The sequence below is a fragment of the Ornithodoros turicata genome, chromosome 1 (assembly GCF_037126465.1).
Source record: "Ornithodoros turicata isolate Travis chromosome 1, ASM3712646v1, whole genome shotgun sequence".
NCBI lineage: Eukaryota > Metazoa > Arthropoda > Arachnida > Ixodida > Argasidae > Ornithodoros > Ornithodoros turicata.
In genome coordinates this window covers 88066371-88093627 of record NC_088201.1, presented here as the reverse complement: position 1 = coordinate 88093627, position 27257 = coordinate 88066371, and the positions used below count along the sequence as shown (strand labels likewise).

At 46.8% G+C, this 27257-nt stretch overlaps 1 protein-coding gene across 1 annotated transcript; it reads left to right on the top strand.

Moving 5' to 3' along the window:
- Positions 1-5255: 5255 nt before the first annotated feature.
- On the top strand, positions 5256-24899 carry LOC135365937 (uncharacterized). The gene is made up of 14 exons (XM_064598596.1): positions 5256-5378; positions 7776-7843; positions 8045-8191; positions 8275-8316; positions 13792-13932; positions 16587-16625; positions 16681-16809; positions 16957-16995; positions 17047-17169; positions 17238-17276; positions 17759-17878; positions 17936-17974; positions 20377-20436; positions 24804-24899. Exons 1-14 carry the CDS (start codon positions 5315-5317, stop codon positions 24870-24872), a joined length of 1119 nt encoding a protein of 372 aa, XP_064454666.1. The 5' UTR covers positions 5256-5314; the 3' UTR covers positions 24873-24899.
- The last annotated feature ends 2358 nt before the right edge of the window (positions 24900-27257 follow it).

Below are 27257 nucleotides of genomic sequence, written 5' to 3'. Positions count from 1 at the left end.
CCTTCAGCAAGAGTTCTTCGAATTAAAGCATTCCTTTGGCGACCACACTGAAATATACACAGATGGGTCACGGACTGCTGACAGCGTCTCCTGCGCCATGGTATCTGCAGCAGTGACACGGTCGCACCGTTTAAATCCAGCAGCATCCATTTTTACTGCTGAAGTATACGCACTGATCTTGGCACTTAATTTTATATTGCAAACAGGTATTAAATCTGGAGTAATTTACACAGACTCTCTTAGCTCTCTGCATGCTATGAGTAGTCTGCAGCGGACTAAGAACCTTCTAGTTCATAGAGCACGTTCTTTGGCCAATAGGATACTAAACAGAGGTTATAACTTAGCATTTTGTTGGGTGCCCAGTCACGTGGATATCCCAGGAAATGAACTCGCAGACCGAGCCGCAGCAACAGCTCTTTCATCAGAAATTACCCCATTCGACATCCCTTTCCATGACCTCAGACGTGCATTAAAAAAGGCCATTAATGAAAAATGGCAGCAGTTCTGGGATGAACAAACTCGGAACAAGCTTCATCTCACAAAACCACACATAGGGCATAAGGTACATGCAATCCAACAACGCCTCCAGGAGGTGCTGAGACACAGGCTCAGAATTGGGCATACATTTTTGTCGCACGGCCACCTACTTCGTGGAGAGGAGCCACCGCAGTGCACCCATTGTAACGAGCAGCTCTCCATTCTTCACATTCTTATCACGTGCCCACAACACGAACCTCATCGGCAGCGCTACTTCACTGAATCCTACAAGCATTGTACACCTCTTCACCCAGCACTGCTGTTGGGTGATGAGCCTGTCATTCCTTTTGAGAATGTTCAGAACTTTTTTATGGACATAGGCCTGCTTGGGAGCCTATAGCTTTTTAGTTACTTTTCGCAAGAAAACTTTACACACACTTCTTTTAACTACATCAGTATATTTTTAGGTTGAATTTCAGTCACCTTGTTCTGATAACTTGATTCATATGTACGCATTGGTCACACACACCTCACACATGGTTTTTTACTGCGCCGGGAGGAACCACCGGAATGTACGCAGTGTGGGGAGCAGCTGTCTGTGCTGCACATCCTAATCACGTGTCCTGCACATGAACCTCATCGTCAGTATCACTTTAAAGAGCTTTACAAATATCAGTTGCCACTTCATCCAGCCTTGTTGTTGGGTGATGAGCCTCTTTTACCCTTCATGAGAGTTTTTAACTATTTTAAAGATATTGGCTATTTAAATACAATATAGTTTTACCCAGCTGCTCATGTATCTTGTTTTACTATCTAAACTTTTCTAAAACTATGGTTTTAGTTTAATCTTGCTGCTTTTACATTGTCACCAACCATCCCCATTGTCTTTTCACCATAGCTTTGGCGCACTATGACCCTAGTTGTCCGTGCGCCATAAAAACCTGAATAATAATAATAATGATTCATATGTGTTTATAACCGTGTTTGGCGCATTATGGCCTTTGTAGTCGCTGCGCCATAAAAACTCTAATCATCATCATCATCATCCACGAACCTTTCAATGTGCGAACGACAGATGCAGGTGGCCATCAACAATATGGCCAAGTGGTCTTCATCAGATGGATTTAGATTTTCAGCTGAGAAAACTGTGTGTCCATTTCTCTAGGATTAGAGGACTGTTTTCACCACCTACGCTGCAGCTTAACCGACAAGATATCCTTGTCCAACCAGAAGCCAAATTTCTTGGCATCACTTTCGACTCGAAGCTGACCTTCAAGGCTCGTATCCAAAACCTAAAGATAAAGTCACTAAACATTCTAAAAATCATTTCTCATAGATCTTGGGGTGCAGACCAGGAAACACCGCACCAAGTGTATACTGCATGTATACGTTCCAAAATTGATTATGGGTCCTACGGTTCCCATGGGTCTACGGCTCTGCTCGAGAGTCGGTGTTGAAAGCCCTGGACCCTGTCCCTGACCAGGGGCTCAGGCTCGTGCTTGGCGCCTTCCGAACGTCTCCAGTACAGAGTCTGTATGTTGAATCGAAGGAATGCTCCTTGAAAAGACGGCGTTCTTACCTCGGTACGTCGTACGCACTTAGAATAAATAGTCTACCCCAAAATCCAGCCTCGACTTGCGTCAAGCACACACGCTTTAAACAGCTGTTCATTAACAAGCCCTCTGTCGTCCCTCCATTCTCTTTGCGAATTGCATCAGAGTTTGATTGCCACGGTTTCTCGTCCTTTGACCTACAAATTGTAGAGTGTAGCAGAAAGGGCCCACCCTGGGAACCACCTCCAAGGTCTGACACCTCTTTGGCAAAATGCAAGAAACAAGACAGTGCGTCATCCAAGAGTTTGCACACTTGAAAGACAGCTTTGATAACCATACTGAGATTTACAGAGATGGGTCCAAGTCTAGTGCAGGAGTGACTTGTGCCATGATTTGTGGCGCGCACACAAGGTCTCATCGTATAAAAACATTTGCATCAATTTTTACTGCCGAAGTTTACGCTATGATCTTGGCTCTCAACTACATCCTTTAAGATTCCATAAAGTATTCTGTTATATATACAGACTCCTTGAGTTCCATTAACGCAATTTGTAGTCAGCACACAACAAATAACTTTCTTGTGCAGCGAGCAAGATCTTTAGCCAGTTTGATAAGAACAAAGGGGTACTCCCTCATCCTATGCTGGGTGCCCAGCCACGTACGCATCAAAGGCAATGAGTTGGCAGATCAAGCAGCTGTAGCTGCTCTCTAAAATGACATCACACATTTTGAGATGTCCGTGCAAGACATGAGATCGGCTCTCAAGAAATCACTGCACAGATTGTGGCAAGCCTTTTGGAACACACAGACAAATAACAAGCTCCACTTGGTTAAACCTCACATTCAGGATACAGGAGACCGGCTGGAAAACCGCCTGTTGTGCACTTTACGAGCAAGGTTACGTATAGGCCATACGTACCTTACACATGGGTTCTTACGTCGGGGAGAGGAGCCACCTCAGTGTGCGCACTGTGGTCAGCTCCTGTCTGTTGTACACATACTCATCACATGCACACATCATGAAATACATCGCAAACATCACTTCACGGAATTTTATAAACACTTCTTACCTCTTCACCCATCCCTATTGCTTGGTGACGAGGCTCTCGTCCCTTTTAGAAGCGTCTTTGATTTCCTGAGGGACGTTGGCGTTATTAGCCTTTTGTAGTCTTACACGTATACACTCATCTTTTATTAGTCATCGTGTTTACTCTTAAATAACCATAACATCACCACTGTCTCAACCATACCTCAGTTTATGGCGCATTATGATCGTTGTTGTCAATGCGCCATTAAACTCCCAATCATCATCATCATCTGTCTTGCCTAATGAAGTATCCGAGGAGGAGGTCCAATCTCTCTCGAACAGCGCCGGTGCTAAAATCTTTCTGGGTGGATGCTCGTACGTTATTCGTAACGTCCAGCAACCTGTCACAATTTTTGAAAGGATTTAACGCAGTCGCTTCACGCAACAGACAAATGTCGTCGCCTGCATTGAAGCGCTTTTGTGGGTGCTGCGGTGCCGCCATTTTTTTTAAATCTCGAACAGTCGCAACACCGCGAGACGCAGATTGCTAAAAATTCGAAACCAACTCGCAGAGCCACCGACCCAGCGTTCTTCGCCCTTCAACGGCACACGACGTGAAAACGCAAGGCGGACGAGGAGAAGGAGGGAGGCAAAGAACGCACGTGCAGCGCGAGCGGTCAAGGTCAAGGGACCAGCGATGCGGACTGTCTTTATAGGTTGTCACCGTTACCTTTATTTGGAGGGAACAATGAATATATAAGTCACGCTATTTCAGAGTATGGCCTTCACTTCTATAAAACTGGGCTATAACCTTTAGTCGTAACTCCTTGTCCCCGCGATACAGGCACGTGACGTTCAGGAAGTGAATGAGTACCTTCTACATTAGAAGTTATGGCACTTTTAAAGCAACGCTTACGGTCACCAAGCTAAGAGTGTACGGTAGGGTAGTCGCGGGAGAGTTGACGGCTGAAATTTTATGCGTTTTAGAATTCTAACTTCGTCCATTAGTTGTGGAAAAATCGTGAAAGTGACCTTTGTGACCTATTTTTGCCAATAGATCTATCTTGCCTGCCAAGTCTCGTGCATATGCGCACTTGCGTTGTTTCGTGGCAGCCTACCCAAGCAGCACGATGTACCAAAAGTCGAGTGCAATAGGGGTGGTCGGTATGCGTCTTATCAGAGTACTTCAGTTTCACGAGTCTGTTCAAGGCCTTCCACCTACCCGTCCACCCCTATTGCACACGACTTTCAGTACACTTTGCTGCTTGGGTAAGCTTTCTTGCGATATTTAGTGAGCAGTTGTTGTTTTTAAATTTCCAAACATAATCTGCAATTTCTTTTATCTTAACTGAATCACTGTACTTTTAGCTACTGCTTTCTTTACCATTGTCTTGGCGCATAATGGCCTTCGTCGCTCGTGCGCCTTGAAAACCCGAATCATTATCATCATCATCATAACCTGCAGTTTCGTTGTACGGGGTTTTAGTAAATGCGCATCCAAGAGGTTTAATTGCAAATTTCTTCATTTTTCATAATTTATTGGAATATTGGATATTGCTTTTTAGCACCCCATACGTCATTGACGTCAACGTCCGCTCGTTGGTGGTAACCAAGGTCGTGCTGAAGACTGGGAGGTGGTGGGTTCGAATCCTACCACCGGCTGTGCTGTCTGAGGTTTTCCCTGGGTTTTCCGAAGACTTTCCAGACGAATGTCGGCACAGTTCCCCTTGAAGTCGGCCCAGGACGCATACTAATCCCCCTGTCCCCCACTCCTTCCTGCTGTCCTCTCTCCGTCTGTCCACATCTGTACGCCGCTCATAGCCACAGTTGCTTCGCGGCGCTAACACGCAATCAAAAAAAAAAAATTGACGTCAAGTTCCGGTGTCCGCCGTGCCAGCGGTATTCTTGACGAAACGTACGAAATACCGTAATTTGTCTTGATCAACTCCTATTTTGTGCTTTCCTAGGAGCCGGATAGCACAGTAGGTAGATGTAGTAGGTAGATGTACACTTCTCATACGAATATGTGACCCATATTCTAGCTTGAATGGCGCCCATGCTGTAGACGACCTTCCACTGAAAACACACACTATGATGAGCTTCCGGCCAGCCGTGCCGGACGAGAGAAAACGTGTTGACACAGCTGATCCAATAGCTACCGCTTTTACTGTTCAGTGGCATCATGGCGTGGATTTCGTACGCCGTTTCTCTCCGCTGTCTTCTATTCCTTGGAATTCCTATTTTGGCGTTGGGAAAGATGGACTCGAAATGCGGGCCAGCGTTCAGCAATCCGCCACTTTACGGGGACCACTTCCTGCAGCGTAAGTTGGATTTCGTGTCTGAAATATAGCGATCAACTTGCATAGCAGCTCAGGCAGCACAACGTATCGGGTCAAAATGATGTGCTGCTTGGGATGAGATGCGCACCTTGCACCTCCCTCACTAAGCTTCGGATCAAATCACTAGACGTGAACGCGACATGCAAAAAAAACATTTAAAAAATAAATAAAATAGCTTCGTTCGCTAATGTCCGATTGTTTTGCTCCCCATAATTTGCATAGATCAAGCCTCTTGGGTTATGAAAGGCAGTTGAGTGCGATAAACATTGCGACTAGAGCACTGCACGGGCCAAATTTTCAGGCCCGTGCCCGGCCCAGGCCCGGCTGCTACGGCCCGCACCCGGCCCGGGCCCAGCCCGTACCCGACTGTTTCCATGCACAGGCCCGGTCCCAGCCCGCCGCCTCTGCTCTATCTGTTCTAGAGGTTCGGAGGCGTATTTAGATTTACTAAAGAGCACAGTGGAGCAAGGAAAAGGACGCAACTAATTGGTGGAGAGTCAGGAGGTACACTCGAACGCAGCAGCGGCGTTCTCTGCCGGCAAGCCGCTCTGTGCTTGGTGCTTGCTTGCTTTGGAACGCAGCGCGCAGCGGCGCGTGGGCGTATGTACATTGCGGTTCAAGAGAGACTCATCGCCGCTTATTGCACATGCTCCGGTGTTAGTTCCCCTTTCTCGAACTCTCACGCGAACGAAATATATGTCAGAACACCTAACCTCACTGACCCTTGTGCCGGACCCTCACGAGAACGAAATATGTCGCAACACCTAACCTAACTGATGCTCGTGCAGGACCCTCAGCGCGCCCGCCACACCAATCGTCCCCAAATGTACACGCGTTAAATCCAGACCCATGCACGAAATAAGCATGATCACATGTAAAAAAGTGATAGTTCTCAGATGAGAATACCTGATATCGCATACCCAATGGTGAAAAAAGTAACGTGAAAATTCAGCTGTCCAGTCTCATGAAATATGTTAGCGTACATGCCCGACCATGGCTGGCGTTGTCAAGCCCATACCCGGCCCGGGCCCGGGGGCAGAAACCCAAGCCCGTGCAGTGCTCTAATTGCGACACAGTAGGAGTATAAAGCATTAAAACACAAGCCAGCTGGCGCAACGATGTTGATAGTATCATTTCCTTGAGCTTCAGGTGGTGGTAGGGACGGGAGCATGAAGCATAAGTAGACAGGGCTGGACTCAAGATTAGACTCAAGGCTAGACTGGTACCAGAAGTACCACGCCAAGTTTACAAGCGTTATTGTAGATGAACGCCTCCACAAGTCCTGAGAATAGATTAGTGATGATTTGACGCCTTGTGACGTAAATATCTTTCATTGTATTTTTTTATTCCGTGTTAGCACCGCGAAGCTAACTGTGGCTATGAGCGACGTACAGATGTGGACAGATGGAGAGACGACAGCAGGAAGGAGTATGTGGGAGGGCGTTAGTATGCGTCCTGGTCCGATTTCAGGGAAACTGTGCCGACATTCGTCTGGAAAGTCTTCGGAAAACCCAGGGAAAACCTCAGACAGCACAGCCGGTGGTAGGATTCGAACACACCGCCTCCCGGTCTTCAGCACGACATTGGCTACCACCAGCGAGCGGGAGGCCTTAACACGCTCGGCCAAGCTGCAAGTGTAATATCTTCGAACAACGCTTTGTGGCGAACGTCACAAGATTTTTGAGCGTGAAAACAGTGCGTTCAGGAACTGGATATGAGTATTAGGTTCTGCGAAATCGTAGCGATGGCAATTTCACCAGGCCATGCTTTTCTTCATTTCCGACTTTCCAACACTCAGAATCATTGTGATTGTAATTAGCGCAAATAACCTGGTCAATGACAAATTTTATTGTGCGGCACCTACAGCGTATCGTGGTGGTTTCATATATTTGGCGTGAGAATCAACATCAGCGTGTATACAGTGACTTTGTGGTGATCGCTATATAGAATGCAATTCGGTTATAAAAAGTCGCGAATCAATACTTTGAAAAACACTGAGCTAGCTCCATGAAACCTGACATAACAGTTGTGCTGTCCGCGTTTGTATCACTTGTCCAGAAATTTACTCACTTATTGTCGTCATCACAAAGAAGTAGTAGGTTTTATTTTTTCTTTCTGAGGTAGAGATTTAAAGCTCGTTAACAAATTTGATACCAAACGTAAACTACGATATTTCACCTGCACTTACCTTCACCTATATTTGTACCTAGGGCATTTTTATTTTATTTGTGACTTGATTCGAAGAAAGAAAGGCATTCCAAGGCAGGTTGGGGGAACTCTTTTTTTTTCTTGGTGTGGGAAAAAAATCCGAGCTTCTTTGTCAGAAAAGCTCCCATAGGAATGCTATGTGGCACATTCTAACGTACTCATCCCTTGTAGGATTGGGCGAAGAGACCAGAGAGCGCGTTATGCGGTGCCATAACGTTTCCGAAGAGACTGCTACCAAGGTAACGTGGCTCGGAACGACCGTACGAGAGCTTCATACGGAAAAAAGCCTGAGCATGGGCACTGGCAACGGCGTTTTTCCCAGTGCCTTCAAACTTCGCTTCAGACTTTTTCAGTACCGAGTTCCTGGACCAGCTTGTCTGCATTTATGGCATGTTATCAGACCGTACGGGGGGACCTCTCAGTCGATCCTTCTTTTTTAGAGGGACGACCGTTTCATGAAGCGACGCCTGTGGTGCATCAGACAAGAGTTTCCAAATGTGGACGCTTCTTCGTTAGAAGAGTACTTTTGCAACATGTCAAAGAAATCGTTTCATAGCGGACAACCCGACGTAGAGAAGTACAAAAAGGTAGGCTAATCAGTGTGATACTCAGTAGTTACTCAGTATCCTAGGCTACACTTACTGCTTGTGTACATTTTGTCTCGTTCCAGGCGGGACTATGTCTCTTCGAAGCACACGACAAACACGGAGAGGTAATCGTCACAAGAATATGGCGCATTTCATTATGAAAAGCAAGTGCCTGCCGTCCTTCAACGCAATAACGCGTAATGCTATTTCACTGAAAAGTTGGCCAATTATGGCGACCTAGGAATCTGAAAAATTAACGGAAATACGTTCCCACTATTTTTCCGCTGCTATACCCTCGTCTTTCTGGCATGTCATTGACAAATGTACGTTACGACAGTGTACTATATTTATACAGGGTGTCCCAGAAAACGTGTCATTTAATTATGGTAATAAAAAACTATGCCACCTATAGAATCACGCGGTCAACGATACTTGTTCGTGCTAAGTTTTTGCCACCTCCTGATCTAACGTCATCTAACTTAAGTTATGTTATGCTAGTTATTACGAACTGAAGTCGAAAATTTGCCAAGTAAGAGTCGCTTTTTTATCCCACAAATGTGCAGTGCGTGCCGAATTTACTGAAGTTCATGATAAATGACAGTGACATTGAGGAGTTAATCCCATCGGAAAAACTAGTCGAACATCATGCTTATCGGAGTCTCCAGAGCTTAGGGCTCGGCGACTCTTTGACCGCTTTCGTGCAGTCCGACGAAAGGAGGCAGCTAAACCCAGCTCACAGAGGAATAGCAGAAAAAATCACTGTTCTTGAAATTGGGAGAGGGAAAAGCATGATTCCAGGTGAAGCAAGATGCGATAAGCCATTCCTGTCTTGTCTTTCTACTACCCTTGTGTGGGCTGAGTATAGCAACCTCCTTCCGTCGGGTTGAAAACGAAGCCGCGCAAAGACTCGTCCAGTACTATGCTCTGGGCAGCCCGAAAAGCATGATGTTCGGCTGTTTTCCCGATATGATAGCTCCTCAATATCCGTGTCAATTATCATGAACTTCAGTAAATTCGGCACGCGCCTCACATTGGTGGGGTAAAAAAGCGACCCTTACTTGGCAGATTTTCAGTTCAGTTCATAAAAACTGACATAATAAAACTCAAGCTAGATGACATTCACATCAGGAGGTGACAAAAACCAAATAAAAACAAACGCCGTTGACCTCATGATTCGAGATGGCGTAGTTTTTTTTTATTATAATTCAATGACACATTTTCCGGGACACCCTGTATGAAAGGAGGTAGTCACTGAAAAGGTTTCCTTCGGCCTTCCTCGCTCGTGCGTCAGGAAAACCCGAACCATCATCATCATCATCAACAACTGAAAAGGTTAGCCAGCTGTAGGATTCGAACCCACATCCTCTGGAGTGCCGGTCCAGGGTTCCGGGGTCATCAAGGGCGCCCGGGGCGGGTGCCCTTGTCGCTACCCTGCCGGAACCGCTCTGCCTGTATGATCTGGCTACGTTGCTGTGTATTTGAATGGAACATATTTATTTCGTGGAACGACGCAGCAGGAGGCAAGCGAGCTGGTGTAATCGTGATGAAAGGTAGCATTTCGTTAGGCCATTGGAAGGCCAGCCACCGGCAACAGGGATGGAGACACGGAAAGAACCAAGACTTGGATCCCTTCGTGCTGGTTCCGTCTGAACTCGTCCCCGTTCCAGGTGTCTGCTTCTGGAAATGCTACTGCCACCTTTGTTTCTTCTTTTGAACGACGAGCGATGCCACGGAGGCAGGGATTCTCCGTTCCAAAAAAGAAATAGATGATGATTAGTGGTTTTACGGCCTCCGTCGCAGATGCACCATAAAACCATTATTCATCATCATCTTCCTCCTTGACACTGTGCATCCCTGATGCCGTGGCATCGCTCATGACCATGGGCGCGCTAAGCAGTGGCTCCAGACAACAACACCTAGACAGAAGGCCAGGACAGCTCCGCATAACGTCATCCTACTCGGATGGGCGTCGGCCAATTACACGAAAGCGCTGTCCCGGTGACAGGCGCTTCATTGGAGAGAAACCATTTGAGTAGGCTGACGTATCGCGAGGGTGAGGGGATATTGGAGAGACCTTCTCTTCTAGGTGGTGTTGCTCCAAAGCGCAGGGAACATGCTCCTTTTTTACTAAACGGTGTCACTGCTTCTCCAGAGCGCGTATCGCCGAAGTACGAGGGACAGAGTACACCGAGCGCGCTGAGTAGAGCCGCTACTTAACGCGCCCATAGTATTCTCACGAGGTGTAGCAACGAATTTTCTTTGCATCAGGGCTATTCCCAGGATTTTCATCTCGGGGGCTGTTGGTGTCCAGGTTCCGTCTCAGATCACTGCAGAAGGAACACTTCGGACGGCAACGCAACGCTGCTGGGCTTTCAAATTATATGTATTGCACACCTTTACTATAAACACTGTAAGAACTAAGTCGTGGGGCACTTGCTTTGGTCTCGGTCAGAACGGCGTGAACTTAAGCTGCTATTTTACGTGCACGGTGCGTACAGATAAAATATACATACATTTGTGCACATAACGCGTTGCCTGTTTACCACACGAACTTCCGTCGGCGTGCCACGACGCACGTACGTGATCAGGAAATCGTTCTGACCAAAATGTGCGCAACAGAAAGTATAGCCACGCAAACTTTGCTCAGCTCGTGCATTTCGAATGGAGCATAGCGGTCTCCTGGCAGTTGCATCCAGCTGCCGCTAGAGGCGCCAACGGTGCAGACCAGTGATTTCCCCAGAAATTCACTGCTGGGGGGGTGCCGAGCTTTCAAGTGGGGGGGGGGGGGTATACTTGGTGAAGGTTCCACTTACGGAATTTTTCTTAGACACGGAGAGAATCAGGTTTCCGCGCAAAAGACAGCGTGTGTTGTCTTTACTAGGAAGCGAGGCACATTTGCTGAGCCCTCGCTGCTCCTCGGTGGCAACACACTACCAGTTTCTGATGAGCAAAAATTTCTGGGGGTGGTGTTTGACAAGAAGCTGTCTTTTGTGCCACACATAAACTATATAAAACAGAAGTGCCTGAAATCCTCCAACATACTCAAAGTTTTATCCCATCGATCGTGGGGAGCCGACACAGTCACACTGTTGCGGGTCTATGACTCGGTTGTGCGATCAGTAATTGAGTACGGGAGTGTCGTGTATGGCTCGGCGCGGCCTTCGGCATTGAAGGTGTTGGACCCCATCCACCATGAAGGCATCCGACTGGCCACCGGTGCCTTCCGGACGTCCCCTGTGAAGAGTTTGTATGTTGAGGGCAACGAATGGTCGCTCGAGAGACGGAGGCAATTTGAACATGTGAAGGCTGCGCTAAAGTACAGATGCCAGTGCGATGACCCAGTTGTACACTGTAGTGTGAACCCCGCTCTGGAGCGACTCTTCCTTGCAAAGCCCTCTGTTGTACCCTCGTTTCCGCTTCGCGTGCAGGCGGCGAGTTCCCGTCTGGGATTCAGTCCCTTTGGCGTTCCCCTGCAGCAAGCAGTCCTCGATGCTGCGCCTTGGCAGAGACATCTCATACAATCCAATTTAAAAATGACACAGTTTGACAAACAATCCACTGCACACACTGCCATTCTCCAGGAATTCCTGGAGATTCACCGTAACTTCGGGAACCACCATGCAATCTACACTGATGGGACCAAAGTAAGCAATGGTGTGGCGGCCGTTGCCCTTGAAGGTGATTCTATTATGACGGCACGCCTGAACACGAACGCCACAGTTTTCACCGCAGAGCTTTACGCGATTCTCCTGGCTCTGCGGCACATTCAACAAAACGACCTTCAAAATTCAGTAATTTATTCCGATTCGCTAAGCTCTGTGCGTGCGCTGCTTTCATTCTATGACAGCAAGAATCACCTCGTCAAGCGAGTACGAGCGCTTGCGACCCAACTTTGTTCCCGAGGCTTTTCAATCTGTCTCTGCTGGGTCCCCAGCCACACTGGGATCCCGGGGAATGAACGAGCCGACCGTGAGGCTCGGCGAGCGTTGGCACAAGAGGAGTCAGCTCTAGGACTACCCTACCAAGACATCCTGCCAGTGTTAAAGAGAGCTGTCTGCACACAGTGGCAGCAGGAGTGGGACATGGAAGAAAATAACAAGCTACACCTCACACAGCCACACGTTTCCCCCCCGCATCGGACTGAACACATCAACAGATCATCCGAAGTTCTTTACGCGAGATTGAGGATTGGACACACATGGCTTACGCATCACCACCTACTCAGAGGTCAGGATCCGCCAGCTTGTGCGCACTGCGGTGACAGCTTGACTGTCTTGCACGTACTGGCATCCTGCCCTCACTTCGAACACCAACGTCAACAGTATTTCACCGCATTCTACAGATACCATGTCCCACTCCACCCAGCCCTTCTACTGGGTGACACTCCTCTTGTGCCGTTTGATAACGTCATTAAATTTCTGACCACATGTGGGTTTCTTAGTCAGATGTAGATGATAAGCATTGCTCCGCTTTTATCCAATATCACTGAACTCATGTAAATATCTCATTGTCACACTTTTGTCACACATTGTCACACTAGCTTGCTTGTTGTCGTCATCCTCTTCTCTCTCTTATCCTCGTCAATCTCATCGCTCATACCTGTAGATAGATTTTAACTACCACACACTCTCTCTCTCTCTCACATCATCTTTCCCATAATCATCTCCGACACGCTCACCATGGTTTTGGCGCTCTATGGCCTTTGTTGCCTTTGTGCCATTAAACACATCAATCAATCAATCAATCAATCAACGGAGAGAATCGTGGCACAGCTGTGATATATCTGCACAGCTTTCCCGTTTTATTTGTACATGTTATTACGTTAGAAAACAGTACATTATAATATAGATTCATTATGAACGGCATTTCAACATTAAGATCCATAATCGCACGACCGACAAAGAAAAAAGACTAGCACCTTGTCTCACGAAGCAACCAAGCAACCAAAGGTGAGAACGTTGGACGAAAAAAGCAGAATACCTTGCTTGATTGAGTTGGGCGCAAATGGTTTTTGATGATCCACATTGAGTTTGCGTGCCTGCACGCATTTTTGCTCGTATATGTGCGCAATATATGCATTGAACAGTCACTTTCAAATGATTTTGGACTAATGCATGGTACTATCATCTGCATGACTGTGGTCCGACAGCATAAGTTTGACAGTACAGGATGTAATTCGCTGCGCCGGACTCACTGCGAGAACATGTTGGTGGCCGAGCTAGGTGGAGTCACCTGAGAAATTTCAGGGGGGGGGGGTTGCAAAAATGCAGGGAGGGTGTAGGGAAATCCCTGGTGCAGACGTCGAAAGGAAGTCCATCCGTCGGTTTCTGCACCGTTAGCGCTCCTAGCTGTACCTGCACACGACTCTCCGGAGACCACCATGTTGACATCGGTATAGACCATTCAAAAGATTCGAAATATTTTGTTTCGCAGAGTTTGGTTACCACGATTTTTCTTTCTGTTGGTTTTAATCGCATAAATGTATCGTCGTACGCCACCAGAGGTACGTCCCGAAAGCGGGCAACGCATTACGCATACACCCTGTACATATTTCCTTGAGCGATGTAGTCAAGTTGTATTTTCTCTCCCTGAACTAAAAGCAAGCACCGGAGTTGAAAGCGGCCCAAAAGAAGTGCCTTCAAGAAGCTTTCCCGGATGCGGCTGATCCCCGTATTGCCTTCGTCGATCTCATGGAGAAGATCGCAGATACGCAGCGTCACGTGTTTCACGCTCACGCAGAGGTCAGCATTTCCTCGTATCCTTGAGCATGCATCCATTGCCCAGGTTTGATAAGAAAATTTCCTATAGCTGATGCGCACATAGCCATTTATAGTAAAATCGAGCGAGACACCTTTAAAGGGGCACTCATGTGCAAACATTTCTTATAGCGGGGTAAAACGTACCATTACCAACAAGAAAGGAACGAGATTCATCCTTTGTGTCATTTGCGATTGATGAGCGAAGGAACCTGCCCATTTACGCTTTCCCTCTCCTTCCCGAGAGGGCCGACAATGCGGAGCACGATCTCATTGGTCTGGGCAAACGATTGGTCCAATCATCGCGGGAGATCGTTTACGGAGACCAATCTGAGGCCTCTCCGCATTGTCGGGCTTCTTGGGGGGAGAGGGAAAGCGTAAATTGCACGTTCTTTAGCTAATAAATTACAGTCCATGCAACGGATGAATCTCGTTCCTTTTGTGTTACCGTCATGGTAACAGGGTCTTTGATTCCACGAGGAGATATATTTGCTATTTACCATGTATTCACACGTGCAACATTCCCCAGGGTGCTTCCGCGGGAGATGCGAAAAAGGTCATAGCTCTGTAGCTGTCACGTGAGCGCTCAACGTTGTGTCTTGACGTGCACTGCTAAACGTGGGGAATATCCTGCGACACAGCCACGAGGTGTTCCGTTGCAGACGACAGGGAAAGACGCCGACGGTGTCATCTGCTAGGTGCGCAGTACGCCACTTCCGGTATTCCAGCATCGTGTAAATGCTCAACATAACACGGGCTAACTTAACATAGCTTTGGCTCCGTGAGCAGTGTTTTCGCATTTCCTTCCACTAGAACCTAACCTTAGGTGCTTGTACGCCATAAAACCTCAATCATCATTATCACGAATCATCCGTGAGGATGTCGGTCGTGCAAATATACGGTTAGTGTCCCCTTAAAGGGTCGTTTATATAAGGTACAGGATATTACCCTATCAAAGTCTACCCGCGTCGGCATGCCGAACTCGGCAATTACTCAGTGCAGATGGAACAGCGTGCCGTTTACATATGAAGCTCTAAAGGAGATTATTTCCTGGCAAATTTCGAATTGATTGACCGGCCTAGCGCAAAGTCTTCTTGCGAATCCCGATTCAAAATAATCAAAATGGCGGCGTTACGAAGAGCAGTTGAGAGGCTGAACGCTGAAGCGGCTGTCGTTGCAGAATAGCTCAGTGCGATCCCGTTAAGCTTGAGTGTTGTGTGTCACGACGCCGTCTGTGGTGCACCGTTGAAACAGCCATTCTGAACACCGCCATTTTCCTGTTTCGGACACGGGCTTCGTGCGTCTGACATGATAACTTTGCGCAACGGTGCAAGTCGCCCAGAAATTTATGAAGATTGAATATCCTTCAGAGCTTTATACAGGGTGTTTCACCTAAAGAGATAAAAAATTCTGACTGGCGACGTGCTTGCTGTGGGATTGTGTCATTTTCCGCGCGATTACCTTGTGCAAACTTTTACTGCCATTTAGGAAGGCTTCGGACAATTTAGGGAAATTTAGAGATTGAGGGAATTTTTTTTTTCAATTGAACTTTGATAATTGCCAAGCGAACCTCACTTTTTTTGCACAAATATGAAGTCATCCACGGATAACCACACACCCAACAAAACTATGCACAGTATCGCAACAGATATAGTCGTAAAACAAAAAAGTAAGAAAAATTCCGCTTTAGCCCCGCGTGCTTGGTTGTCGCACGGAAGACGCCGGTAGAGGAGGAAGTGTTTCTGCCTCTTGTTTTACCTTTATTTCCCCCGTTTTCACCTTGATGCTGGTGACCACCGTCTTATCACAAAGAAGGCAAAACTGATGAAGGCGGGGACACTTCCTCTTCTAGACACATTTCACTCGCGCCTCTTTGCGAACCTCAAGCAGGCGGGGCTAAAACGTCATTTTCACTAATTTTTGTCGGCTATTTCTGTTGCGATGCTGTGCATAGCTTTTGTTGGGTTTGCGGTTATCCGCGGAGGACTTAATATTTCTGTAAAGAAAAGTGAGGTTCGCTTGGCAATTTTCAAAGTTCAATTGACAATAATAAATTTCCCCCAATTAAAAATTGTCCAAAGCCTCCCTCAGTGGTGGCAAAAGTTTCCAAAAGGTAATAGCCAAAAGTCCCACAACCCTCCCGGGAGTATGTCGCCAGTTAGAAATTTTTATCACTTTAGGTGAGACAACCTGTATATGGACAACACATTGTTCCACATGCATTGAGTAGTAGCCGTTCTAGGCCGGCACGATGGCCTAAGTTGCCTTTGCGCCACTATAAGCCGAATCGTCATCATCATCTAGGTCGACACGTGCAGACTGATAGGGTAACAACCTATAGTTGAGTTCCCCCGTTAATTGTAGCTGGCATGGTACTTTTATAATATTTTCAGCGAAAAATATATCATGGCCTTATTGTTTTCAATGTCTACGTTTGCTGTTGCCAACATGCCACGCGTGCTGTTCATAACACCCATCAACGCGTCACCCCTAACCTTTTACGATGCCAATGATGAGGGCGGTCCCCAGAAGAAGTCGTCTTCGAAATATCGGCGGCTACCGTTCTGAGGCTCTTCCAAGTTGTTTTCGTGACCCCATTATTCAAATATTTATACACGAAGTCTTCCCTTCGTTTTCAGGTGTTGCATTGTCTGCGGGACTTCTTTCTTCCCCACGAGGTAAGTTGTAGCAAACCCAGAGCTGGCCACGAATTGGGTTTACCAATTTCTCCAGGAACAAATGGAAGTCGAGACTTTCGAGGCCATTTGTCGGCAACGTCTTTTGCCCGACGTGGAACCCGATCGACTGGAGTCCGTCTTTTACGGCGGTGATCACAACGCAACTGCCATGCTAGACGAAAGGGTCAGTCGTCGGGAAACGAGTGTCTTTTGTTGGGGTTGCAAGGGATTGGGTCAAATTATGTATGGTATCCCAATATAGCTACATGTGAAACTTACGCGTGAGTCAACTAATCGATGACTGTGGTTTTCCTTGCACGAATAACAACAGCTGGCTTTGTGCGTCTTCCTGGAATCTAGGACGGGAAAGGTGACATCCTCCCCATGCTTGACGAGACTTGACCGCCAGTTTTGTTTTCAGTGGGCACGGGCAGAAATGAAGATATTTTACGACTGCTTAGAAGATGTCCTGAAGCAGGTGCCCGACAGTTCTCGAATTTCTCATCGGATGGGTGTGGACATTAAGCAGGAAGTGATGGACGAGGTAAACGCGTCGTGAACGAAGAATTTATTTTATTTTTCATTACAAGTACACTGTGTTTTACGTTGCAGGCACTAACGTGCGAGTCGAAAGGCGGGACCGTGATTGTGGTACGTTAGAATTTCAGTCCACGTACCGATATGCAGAATTTCTAATGGGGCCAAGATAACGAGTGTGTGCAACGGGACACCTCGAGTACCTTTTGGCATTCATCTTTAGAAGCCTCGTTGTCCTAAAGATGGAGCTCTTGCTATATTTTGATGCTTAAGTGAGTCGACCATGTCACTGTGGATTCAAATAAGGGCGGCTTTAAAAAGCAAGCCACCGTCTTCTTATAAGCGAAACGGTAATGTTCCCGAGCGCCCAAGATGCCTCACGACGTATCTTAGCGAAAGTTCCACGGACTTCTTACGTCGCTGCCTTTCTCTGTTCTCCTTGCGTGAACAGCCTCAGGACGAGAGCCGCCGATATTTCGAACAAACACTACTCAACAGACTCTGTTCGAAATATCGGCGGCTCTCGTCCTGACAGTCATCTCTTAACTCTTCCTCTCCGGTCCGCTGGATTTTCTACCTCTCTGTGTTCTCTTCAGAGTGACGGCATCCGAAGACCAGATCACCTGACGTGCGTTCTTGGCCTTGTGAAAGACAGACCGTACGACCATCAGCTTAACACCACTCTTGTCTATGACAGTCCAGAACCACAAGAAAAGGTACCTCTTCAATAAAACCGCCTTCAGTTGCACGCTGAATGTCCTCTCTACTTCCAGATGGCGCTGTGTCTCAGTCACAGCAGAGCTTCCAGTCAAGTAAGTTTAACTTTTCGCGCGGTAAACGTATACTGACTTTTTGTAGTCAATCAATCAATCAATCAATCAATTTTTGTAGTGTGTGGTCCATTGCATCATGCACAACCACGCGTGGGTATTCAAGATTTTTTTCATCTACGTGTCGTCGTTGGCGAGATAGAAACACTGGAACAAACTTCCGCGTCAGACGTATACTCTCGTGTCAGAGGAGCGAAAGCCTTGACCATTCCGATTGGTTCTGGAAAGCACGTCACTTCATCCGCGCCAGCCTCACTGCGGGGTGGGGGCCGTGACGGTAATGTTCCCGAGCGCCCAAGATGCCTCACGACGTATCTTAGCGAAAGTTCCACGGACTTCTTACGTCGCTGCCTTTCTCTGTTCTCCTTTTACGGCGGTGATCTACGGAAGCTAGCCACCCCGGACTTTCGAAATGTATTTTTTGGTTTGCATTGTACATCAGTAGCCGGACGAGTTCCGGTATTCGCGTGTTTTTCGATTTGATTCGCGTTTCTTACCTTCTTCACTGTTAAACTTGGAATGCAGGTACACATCGATGTGTGCAACTGTTACTTACAGTCATCGGGCGTAACTTGAGGCGGGTTGTCAAAATTCCTTTGAGCAAATTGAGGATTTCGCCAGATTGAAGGTTGCCAGGCTGCGTGTCTACCTGTCACCTTAATTGAATTGGTACCTTATGGTACCAATGAATCCTTAAACGAGTGGAAGGTACATTATTTGAATTGACTCGCCTACCTGTCACCAGTTAATGAACAACAACTTTGCTGCGTTCGGGTACTCTGCGCAAGGTTTGTTGTTCCACAAGCTCATAGGTGGCAGCGATAAATTTCATGCATTGGTCACAACTTACGCGACGTTGCCGAACCAGACGAAGCAGACGACGGCTTCGAAAGAGACATATCGTCTGCTGTTTGAGACTATAATTATTGGACCGTTTCAGAAAAATTGCAAATTATTATTATCCTTATATCTTGCAAATATATTCAATTTATTGATTATGAGCCGTATCTTCGAATCGTACAGCATAACGGTGTACGTTTATTACATTTTATGTGGCACTGATTACAAGGTAGATTTAGCGAAGTAGCGAAGACGAAAAAAAAAACAACAACCTGACCAACACAACACTGTCATCTCCACTGTCTCTCGCAACACTGTCATCTCCGTGACTCCAGCGATCCTGGGTGTTGGTAGCACAGGTACGGTTGTAAACAAAAAATATTTACGACGCGTGCATGGGTCTCGTATATTACACATATACGAAATCATCTACCACCTGAGTACGTTTCCGTATCCTGCTCCAGTGCGCATGTGTAGTGTGTGTAGCAGTAGGCTCGTTTGTCAGTGCCGTCCGTGCATTCTTGTATCTGTGCCGTGTGCCCGTGCATTGTAATGCGGATTTCGTACACTTTTTGGGTTAAACAGGAAGCGACGTTCACATCTCGAAGCTGTAGACCAAGATTAACACGTGGGAACAGATGAGTGCTATGCATTCCGTGTTGCTGGTCCCGCGAAAAAAAAAGAACGGTTTCGTCATGGCAAGACCGGCCGTGATAGCGTGAGTGTTAGTGAATCCGCTGTGCACCAACGACGCCATGTTTTTTTGCAACGGACCCATTATGACCGCTCATTGAAGAAATACAAACGACTAGTCACTACGTGGAGGTTTAGGTCTAGGTGAGGAATGGACATTACATTCCTGTTTATTTGTGGCTATCACGAACCCTTCGTCAAAACCTGTGATAATTCTGTATTTCGAACTGATATGTGTTATTAAACCTATGATTTATTTTTCTCTGTTCTCGTCTAGTATTGCTGCCCTGGGTGATCAGTATGGTTCGGTCAGGAAAAGGGGAAGGGAATACAACGCAAACGAAGTACGCGAATGCAAACGCGCCATGGCTAATTATGCACTGCTTATTATTCATGCTGCTGACGTCATATCTGACGTCATTTATTTACAACAGTAGGAGTCCGCGCAACAGATGGATGGCGCCAACACTCTCTATCATGGCGTCTTCTGAAGACGCAGGGCGCTATGGGAGTTTCGCTATCTGTCTATATATACCTTGCTGATTATCCAGTTGATTTCCGTTCATTAAGTGCTCCCGGTGTGCTCTCCTGAAGAGGGCTGTATAGTAGTAGATCTGTACAAAAACGTATTTTTACTCACAGTTTTTTTAACTTGCTAGAGGCCATTGCTAGAGGCCGCACGTGGTACAACGCACAGACGAGGTTTTATTTTAATCGCCCCGTACAAGAAATACGGGCGGGACCAAAATGCTGATCGCAAGCTGTAGTGAGACACAATTCAACGGAAGCTAGAGGACCCGTTCTGACGTGGAATAGCTGGAGAGGATAATGATTGGTTTCTTATTCCGTAGGAGTACCTCGAATACAGAAGTTACAAAGAGAAGAAAGATGAGAGGATGAAAAGCGTCGCAGTGAGTAACATGCACTCGCACATTGCCACTCACAGGAAAGTGGCAGCACGTAGAAGTTGCATCGCACAACAATTTCTTACGAAAAGGCCCATTGTCCCTCTCTGCAGATATGAGGAGAGATTTCTCATTAACTGTCTAATTACTGTAGCTTTTCTATAAAACCATTCAAGTGCCACCCCGGACTTTCGAAATGCATTTTTTTTTGTTTGCATTGTACATCAACCTTGCTCAAGATACTCAAAATATAATGGAAATTATAAATGCTGTTAGTGAACTTTACGCATTTCCATAAATTTTGAGAAACTGGCAAAGCTTCACTAGTTTCGGTTTCGTCAGAACTAAGCTACGTCACCGTGCGCGGGAATGTTGCTCTACTGGCAACGGAGTCTTCACAGTCTGTGTTCCTCTGTCACTTCTGGCCAGGCATGTAGAAAAACGACTTTGGTTTCCCAACATTAACCTTCGTAAGGGAAGGTGACGTGACGAGTCGTCTGTAGAAGGGCGGTCTGCCTGCAAGAAGGCACACCAAGGTGACCCAAATAAGTGAAGAAAACTAAACACATACAACACACGGAATGGTCCCGTACAGGGAACACACGGAACGGTCCCCTACCGCCAAGGTATACGCGTATATATGCGCGTACCGCGCCCATGGGGTGACTTCCGATCATGAAAACCAGCATTTTCTTTCGTGTCTTCCGCCGTGCCGACAACTGATACGGTAGACTACATTAGTAATTCTATCATGGGTGCTGGGTGGGTGAAGTTCTTTATCTTTTCCACGGGACGTATCCTTTTTTGTTCGTAGGTCCTGTAATTAAGCAGGATGTGTTCAGTAGTTTTTAGCATCGCACGAGATGCACGACGCATCTCTACTTCGGCCTGTGAGCTAGAGGGCACCCTTTGTGTTCGCACTTCGGATTACTAATATCACTATAGCCGTGTTTCAGCAAGAACGGCACGAAATGTAGTAAACGGCGCGGCAAGCTAGTGCAACCAATAGGAACAAGCATGGGGCGGGGCATAACGTGCCATTAAAGCGGACTAAGAAATGCTGTTTATTTTATTTCGTTTTACAACACAACCTCGCTGAAAGACTCATTATGCAAAATACAAATTGCCCTGAGTGAATTAACATTACGCGCTAGCGCGAATTTTCGAAACAACTTGTAAAACTTCGTAGATTCGGATTCTAAAAGAATAGGTGACGTCATCCAGAGATCTGACGCGTCTTTCTTTCCACAACAGCTCGCGCACGTTCTCGCTCATCACCCCACGATGGGTGACGGCCAGCAGCTGCAGTGAAGATGCGGAAATCGATTAGTGAGCAGCCGTGTTGCCACCTCGCGCGTGGCAGATTCTACAGCCCATAACTTCATATTTGTCAAAACGAGAAACTAATTATATTATACTTCCATCTCACGTAGCAGATCAATATTGTGGGAGAACACAATGTACAACACGTGGATTGCAATGGCATAAATTAGGAAGGTTTCTGATTATACAAAATTGCGTTCGTAGTGACACTTCCAACCTGGCGTTCTCCGGTTCAACACGACCATGGGAGCGGGAGCGACATTTCTTCTCAGGTGAAGCAACTCGTGATGCAGAGGGCCGGAACCGTTTTCTTTGTTCTTTCGTTGGTGTGGAAGCACCACAAATGAAGGTTGATGGCATTTTGTGCAGGAGCGTCACTTCGGATGGAGACCTTTGTTGTCGATGCGGCCAGGGTGTCGAACCGAAACGTTTTTCGTTCCGGTTACATCATAAACGATCCGGTACCGGTTCTGCTCCGGAGCAAAAAAATAACGGTTCATACCGGTTTTGAACCGGTTCCGCTTCTGCTGGGAATATTTATCCCCACAAAAAAAATCAATGTTACAAAATGTAAACCCGTTTATTCCGCATACATGGTATTTAATATTAATAGACAGCTGTGAAATTGGTAGCTCCTGGTTCCTGTAGGTTACTGTCTGTTCAAATAGGCTTTCTCCTTTCTTGAAGCGCATGCTACAAACGGACTTGTTTGTCGTGATGTCATACGTAAAGTACTTTCTTGCTGGGTTGGAGCGATCGCGTCCCATCCGAATGTCTGTTGCTACTGTCTAGCCAGCAAGCACCACCGCACGAGTACGACGTAAATCGAGGAACACCTTCACTCACAAACGCGCTCGACGGCTCCGTTTTATTTTCTTTGTGTCCTGTCCACAAAAGAGTTGCCACTTCGCACGGGCGTATACCTCGCGTATACGTAAATGTATTCAACTTAGCTGGTCTCAAACAAGGGACGCGTTGCACGACATTACATATAAAGAAGCCGTTATGCAGCCCCCTTGGGTCGCTGTTTAGTTGAGGAGAGTTTGCGGGGATCAAATTAGAACGAACAGTACGGCACATTGCTAGATAGTCACATGTACCTCTAAGCCTGTGTGCGTGCGCGAACTATAAACCATTACAAAGGGAGCCTAAGGGTCATAGTATACCGACATACATTCCACCGTAACCGTAACCCTCGTATGGTACCCATGACATGACTTCAGAGCACACGACGTCTGTTTCATTCGCCTATCCGTAGTCCAAACCGGCGAAGTTTAATTTTAGACCGAAAGCCGTTAAATATATTTTTCGGTTTCCCTCCTGAGCGAAAAAAACGTATACGGTTTCGATTCCGTTCCGGTTCGCACCAAAATAGCGGTTTTTTCGGTTTTCGGTTCCGGTTTTGGGTTCGCTCCGACACCCTGGATGCGGCACTAAAACACCAATCATCAGTCATCATCAACTTCGGATGGCACGCGGTGTAGGTGGAAGTTTTGTGGCTTCCTTGGCTAATGTATTCGACTCTCTGATTACCTGGTATGCGCTTGTGTGAGTGTACTGATTGTAGAGGTGCTACAGGGTGCTATTTGCAGTGGTCGGATATTATCTGGAGGGCGGCTTCTGTGTCTGATACAATTGCCACCCAGGTTGTCTATTGATTGGTTTTGTGACCATTGATTCTGTTAGGATTGCGGTCATGTTAGCGTCTCTGGACAATGACATCTTCTGTGTCGCTTCTGTCCAATATGATTGTATGTTTCAACGCTTGCATGCAGAAAGCTGTGGCACGGGTTTCAGCATTTTTGTCTATTGATTCTTCTGCGAATATTTATAGAGCTTCGCGGTGGTGTTCTCGTGGTTGTAGGTAGTCTTCTTTAGTTGGTGTAGTAGCGCAGTGATTCTTAACTTTTGTTACTCTGGGGAACACGTGATCGTGCCAGTACGACTTCGAGGAGCTTTCTACTACACAATGGTAGACTCAGTTGAGTAGAACGGGGGGTGGCGAGCTAGATGTCGTACAAGTAGTGAACTATTGATCTTCGTTTATTTAAAACCTTGTTTTATTATTTATTTTGAAGCTGTACAGTAGCATGTTTGCGAAATCTCACAACAAAATTTCGGAACCCCGCTTGAGAATCACTGTAGTAGGTAGTGCAATCGTGCTCCCTTTTTTCATCATGCCTGGAATCGTCGTCTTAAGGTCCGTCCTCACAATGTCGATCGGCAAGGCTGATCAGCATAGTGAGCCATAGAGAAAGCGCAAGGGGGAGAGCCGATTGGCATAGTGAGGGTGCACGTTTATATTACGCGTGGTGCATAGCCCATGGAGCTGTTCTTCCCACTCGTCAAGATCAGTGGCTATCGATTAACCTGCGAGTTATCAGATTTAACATGAAGCGATGGCTGTTCTTGAGGTGTCTAAGGAGAGTCGTTTCTGTTTTTTTTTCTCCATTTAGTCTGGAGTGGCACTTGAATCATAATTTGGAATTTCTCGTTATGCATGCCACACACTAAACAGCAGCAATGACACCTACATGGAGGAACAAGCGGCAAACAGGACACCTGCAGTTATTCTGTTTATCGCTTGTTCCTCTCTGTGGGTGTCATTACTGCTATTGATATCCCAGTGTGTCAAAGTACCAATTACTACAGCTTTCCACATTACTAGACACTCTTGTGCATCCACGAATTTTATATTGTTATTTTTGACACTTGGGACCATTTCGGACACTATGTAGGCTTGATAAATGGAAAACACTGAGGGCTGAAGAAAATCAAGATAATTTGCAGATTAACATAAGCCATGGGTTGTTCTCGAAAATAATGCAACTTCAGCTTCTTTTTATGTACTCGCTTTTACGGTACTGGACACATCCCATGAGGGTCAGGTTCATATTACCAATTTCAGCACTAAAACAGCGTCATGAATGAGCTGTTTGAATCTCTTTCTAGACTCCATTTGCTGGATTGGAGGGTCGAAATCCACATTTTCGTTTCTCTCAAAGTGTAACCACCGAACAAAAGCGCATTCATTGCCGTTTTCGTCACAGGAATGCCTAGGAGGCAAAGCAGCAGAAGAGGAAGCCACCTTAACAGCCTTCATTAGACGAAGTCTGTAGAGGTCGTCGCTCTCTGGATAAATAAACGGGTACACATGTACCTCAAATGCTATTCGTCTTAGGAGTTCCTATTCGTGTCTGTAAACTACAACTGCCTCTCAAGGGAGCATATATCTCAGCAATCCAGTGAAGAGCTGTGGACGATGGTGCCGTTTGTTTTTGTGCAGTTTGTGTAGCTTGATGCGTCATAGACATATAGTGGGTAGTGTTTATCGTAAATGATGTTCGAACATCAGATTTAACACCTCTAGTTTCCCCTTCAAGAAACCAAGGACCCTTCGGGTAAGAGGTCGCCTACGACACCTTCAAGGGGTCCAATGGGTGAAATGGCCTATCATTGTTCTTGGTTCGTTGGTTAGTTGCTTGGCGGCGTCTGCGTGGCAATGTGGCGGCATGTTGTTCGAGGAAATCGTACGTCCTGGGCCGACTTCACAGGGAACTGCTCACATTTGCAGTAATGCGTTTCGGGAAAACACAGGGAAAACACCCAGATAGACAGCACAAACGGGTCAGCTCGCTTCCCACTCTGTGATAAAAAGCGTAAATAGAGTATAACTATGACCTTTACACTCTTTCTATACTCTTTTCTGTCCATCTTAACTCTGATCACCCCGCCTTACTCTTCCTATACTCTTTTTAGCCTGCTATGACGACTCTGACGCTGCCATACCACGCTGAATATGCAGGTTCTCGTCCGTTGACTATTTGTACTCTAAAATCGAGGGTTGTGAGTGATCGCCAAAGTATGTGCGTGTTACTGAGACATCCTTTGTCAGTCCAAGTCTCAGCGTTTGTATGCCCGTCCATATAACTCTTCAGTGCGACCCCTATTTCCCAGGGCGACGTCAGGCACAGGGCCTGAACGTTACAGGGGCACTCTTCATCAGTAAACAAAAAACAGTAATAAAATAACGTAACTGGAGGACAGTAACATATTTTTACCCCGCATCCACGCAGATGAATTTTTACTCATTTGCAGGGTTAAAGGGATGGTCTCGTACAGCCGGGGCGATTCCAAAACTTAGCCCAACTATCTTCACGAGTACTGTAGACAACAACCGTCAAAGTTTCATTCAGAGTAACCAAGTCCTTTTCGAGGAATTTGTCGAAACGTGCCGTAATAGCAGACGACCAAATCTGCGCTCCACTCTATGCAACGTCACGCATGTCGTCGACTTGCGGGTACGTCGCCGTTGTCATGGTAATTGCAGAAGGACCTTGGGCTGATTCATCCCCTTTGCTCTCGAAATGGGGACACTCAGACGTATATCTCCGCGAGCGGAGAATGTAGTTCGTCCATTGACTGTTGGGCCTCCGATAATGGGCGCATAATCGGATACGTGGAAGCTAAGTCACGTGTGTTCTTGCGCCCAGTGCTTAATGCGTTTTTTTTCATATAAACACGCACTCATTCTCTACGTAGGTCGTCAGCGACACTTCATTTCGAAACATGATCAGCGTGCAACGGGGAATGTAATGGAAGTGCGCGTAATATATTTTTGGTCGGAGCTGTAATGCGACCCCGCGTGCTGATAGCCGGCGATTCAGATTTGTGATCGTAAGTGGAGTTGTCCTGCGACTTTTAACTTGTCTCTGAGGGTTAACGTAGTTGTTATAAACCAGGTCCCCATAGCTCCCACTCTTCGCGGCTCTAAAAAAATGTTTGCACGTCATAAACACGTAATATTACTCCGTTAGGCATCATAGTTGATACCCATTGGCCGAAGGAGATTGCGCTGTCCGCGATTGGTTGGCAAAGTTTCAAAAGAGCATCCTTTCGCGGGCTGCCGGTCTGGCGTGCAGTTACGAGAAGAGAAGCGGCAGCGGCGTCTCGACAATGTCAGTTGACAGCACCGTATGACCGCATTGTTCAAAGCGAAGTCTGTTCGCAGATTTGTTCGAGTGTCAAAGTGACTCAGCGCGTGTGTGATGTTTCCCGACACAAGTATCCTACGTACAGGGGCGGATCCAGACCCTCGGTTTGGGGGGGGGGGGGGGGCGGTTTCTTTGTCGGAGGGCGTAGCGGGGGAGGGGGAGAGGGAAATCCAATGTATAAACTGACGTTTTGGGGGGCGATCGCCCCCCCCCCCCTGCCCCTTGGATCCGGCACTGCCTACGTACGAACAGTCTCTCAGTTCAGAACTGGAATGCAGTGGTGTGCTGACGCATGAGAAACACTTGTGAGCGCCGTCTCATTTTCAAATGCAGTCACAACGGAGACAGGATTCGGTGTCCGTGCGACAAACATTTCTCGCTTCGTTGTAACCTTCGCACTGCAACCAACGAAAGGAGATGCTCGCCGTGAAATCGCATGCACTCGTGTGAGCGTCGCTCGCTTCTAGGAGTAGACTGTGTGTGTGTTTTGAGAGTTCGAACTTTGTCAAC

Excerpts from the sequence above, each read along its gene's own strand:
- LOC135365937 (XM_064598596.1), top strand. The coding sequence starts at position 5,315 with ATGGACTCGAAATGCGGGCCAGCGTTCAGCAATCCGCCACTTTACGGG. Across the intron at positions 7,844-8,044 it reads CCGAAGAGACTGCTACCAAG|AGGGACGACCGTTTCATGAA; the intron begins GTAACGTGGCTC and ends CTTCTTTTTTAG. Across the intron at positions 17,975-20,376 it reads ACAGCAGAGCTTCCAGTCAA|GAGTACCTCGAATACAGAAG; the intron begins GTAAGTTTAACT and ends CTTATTCCGTAG.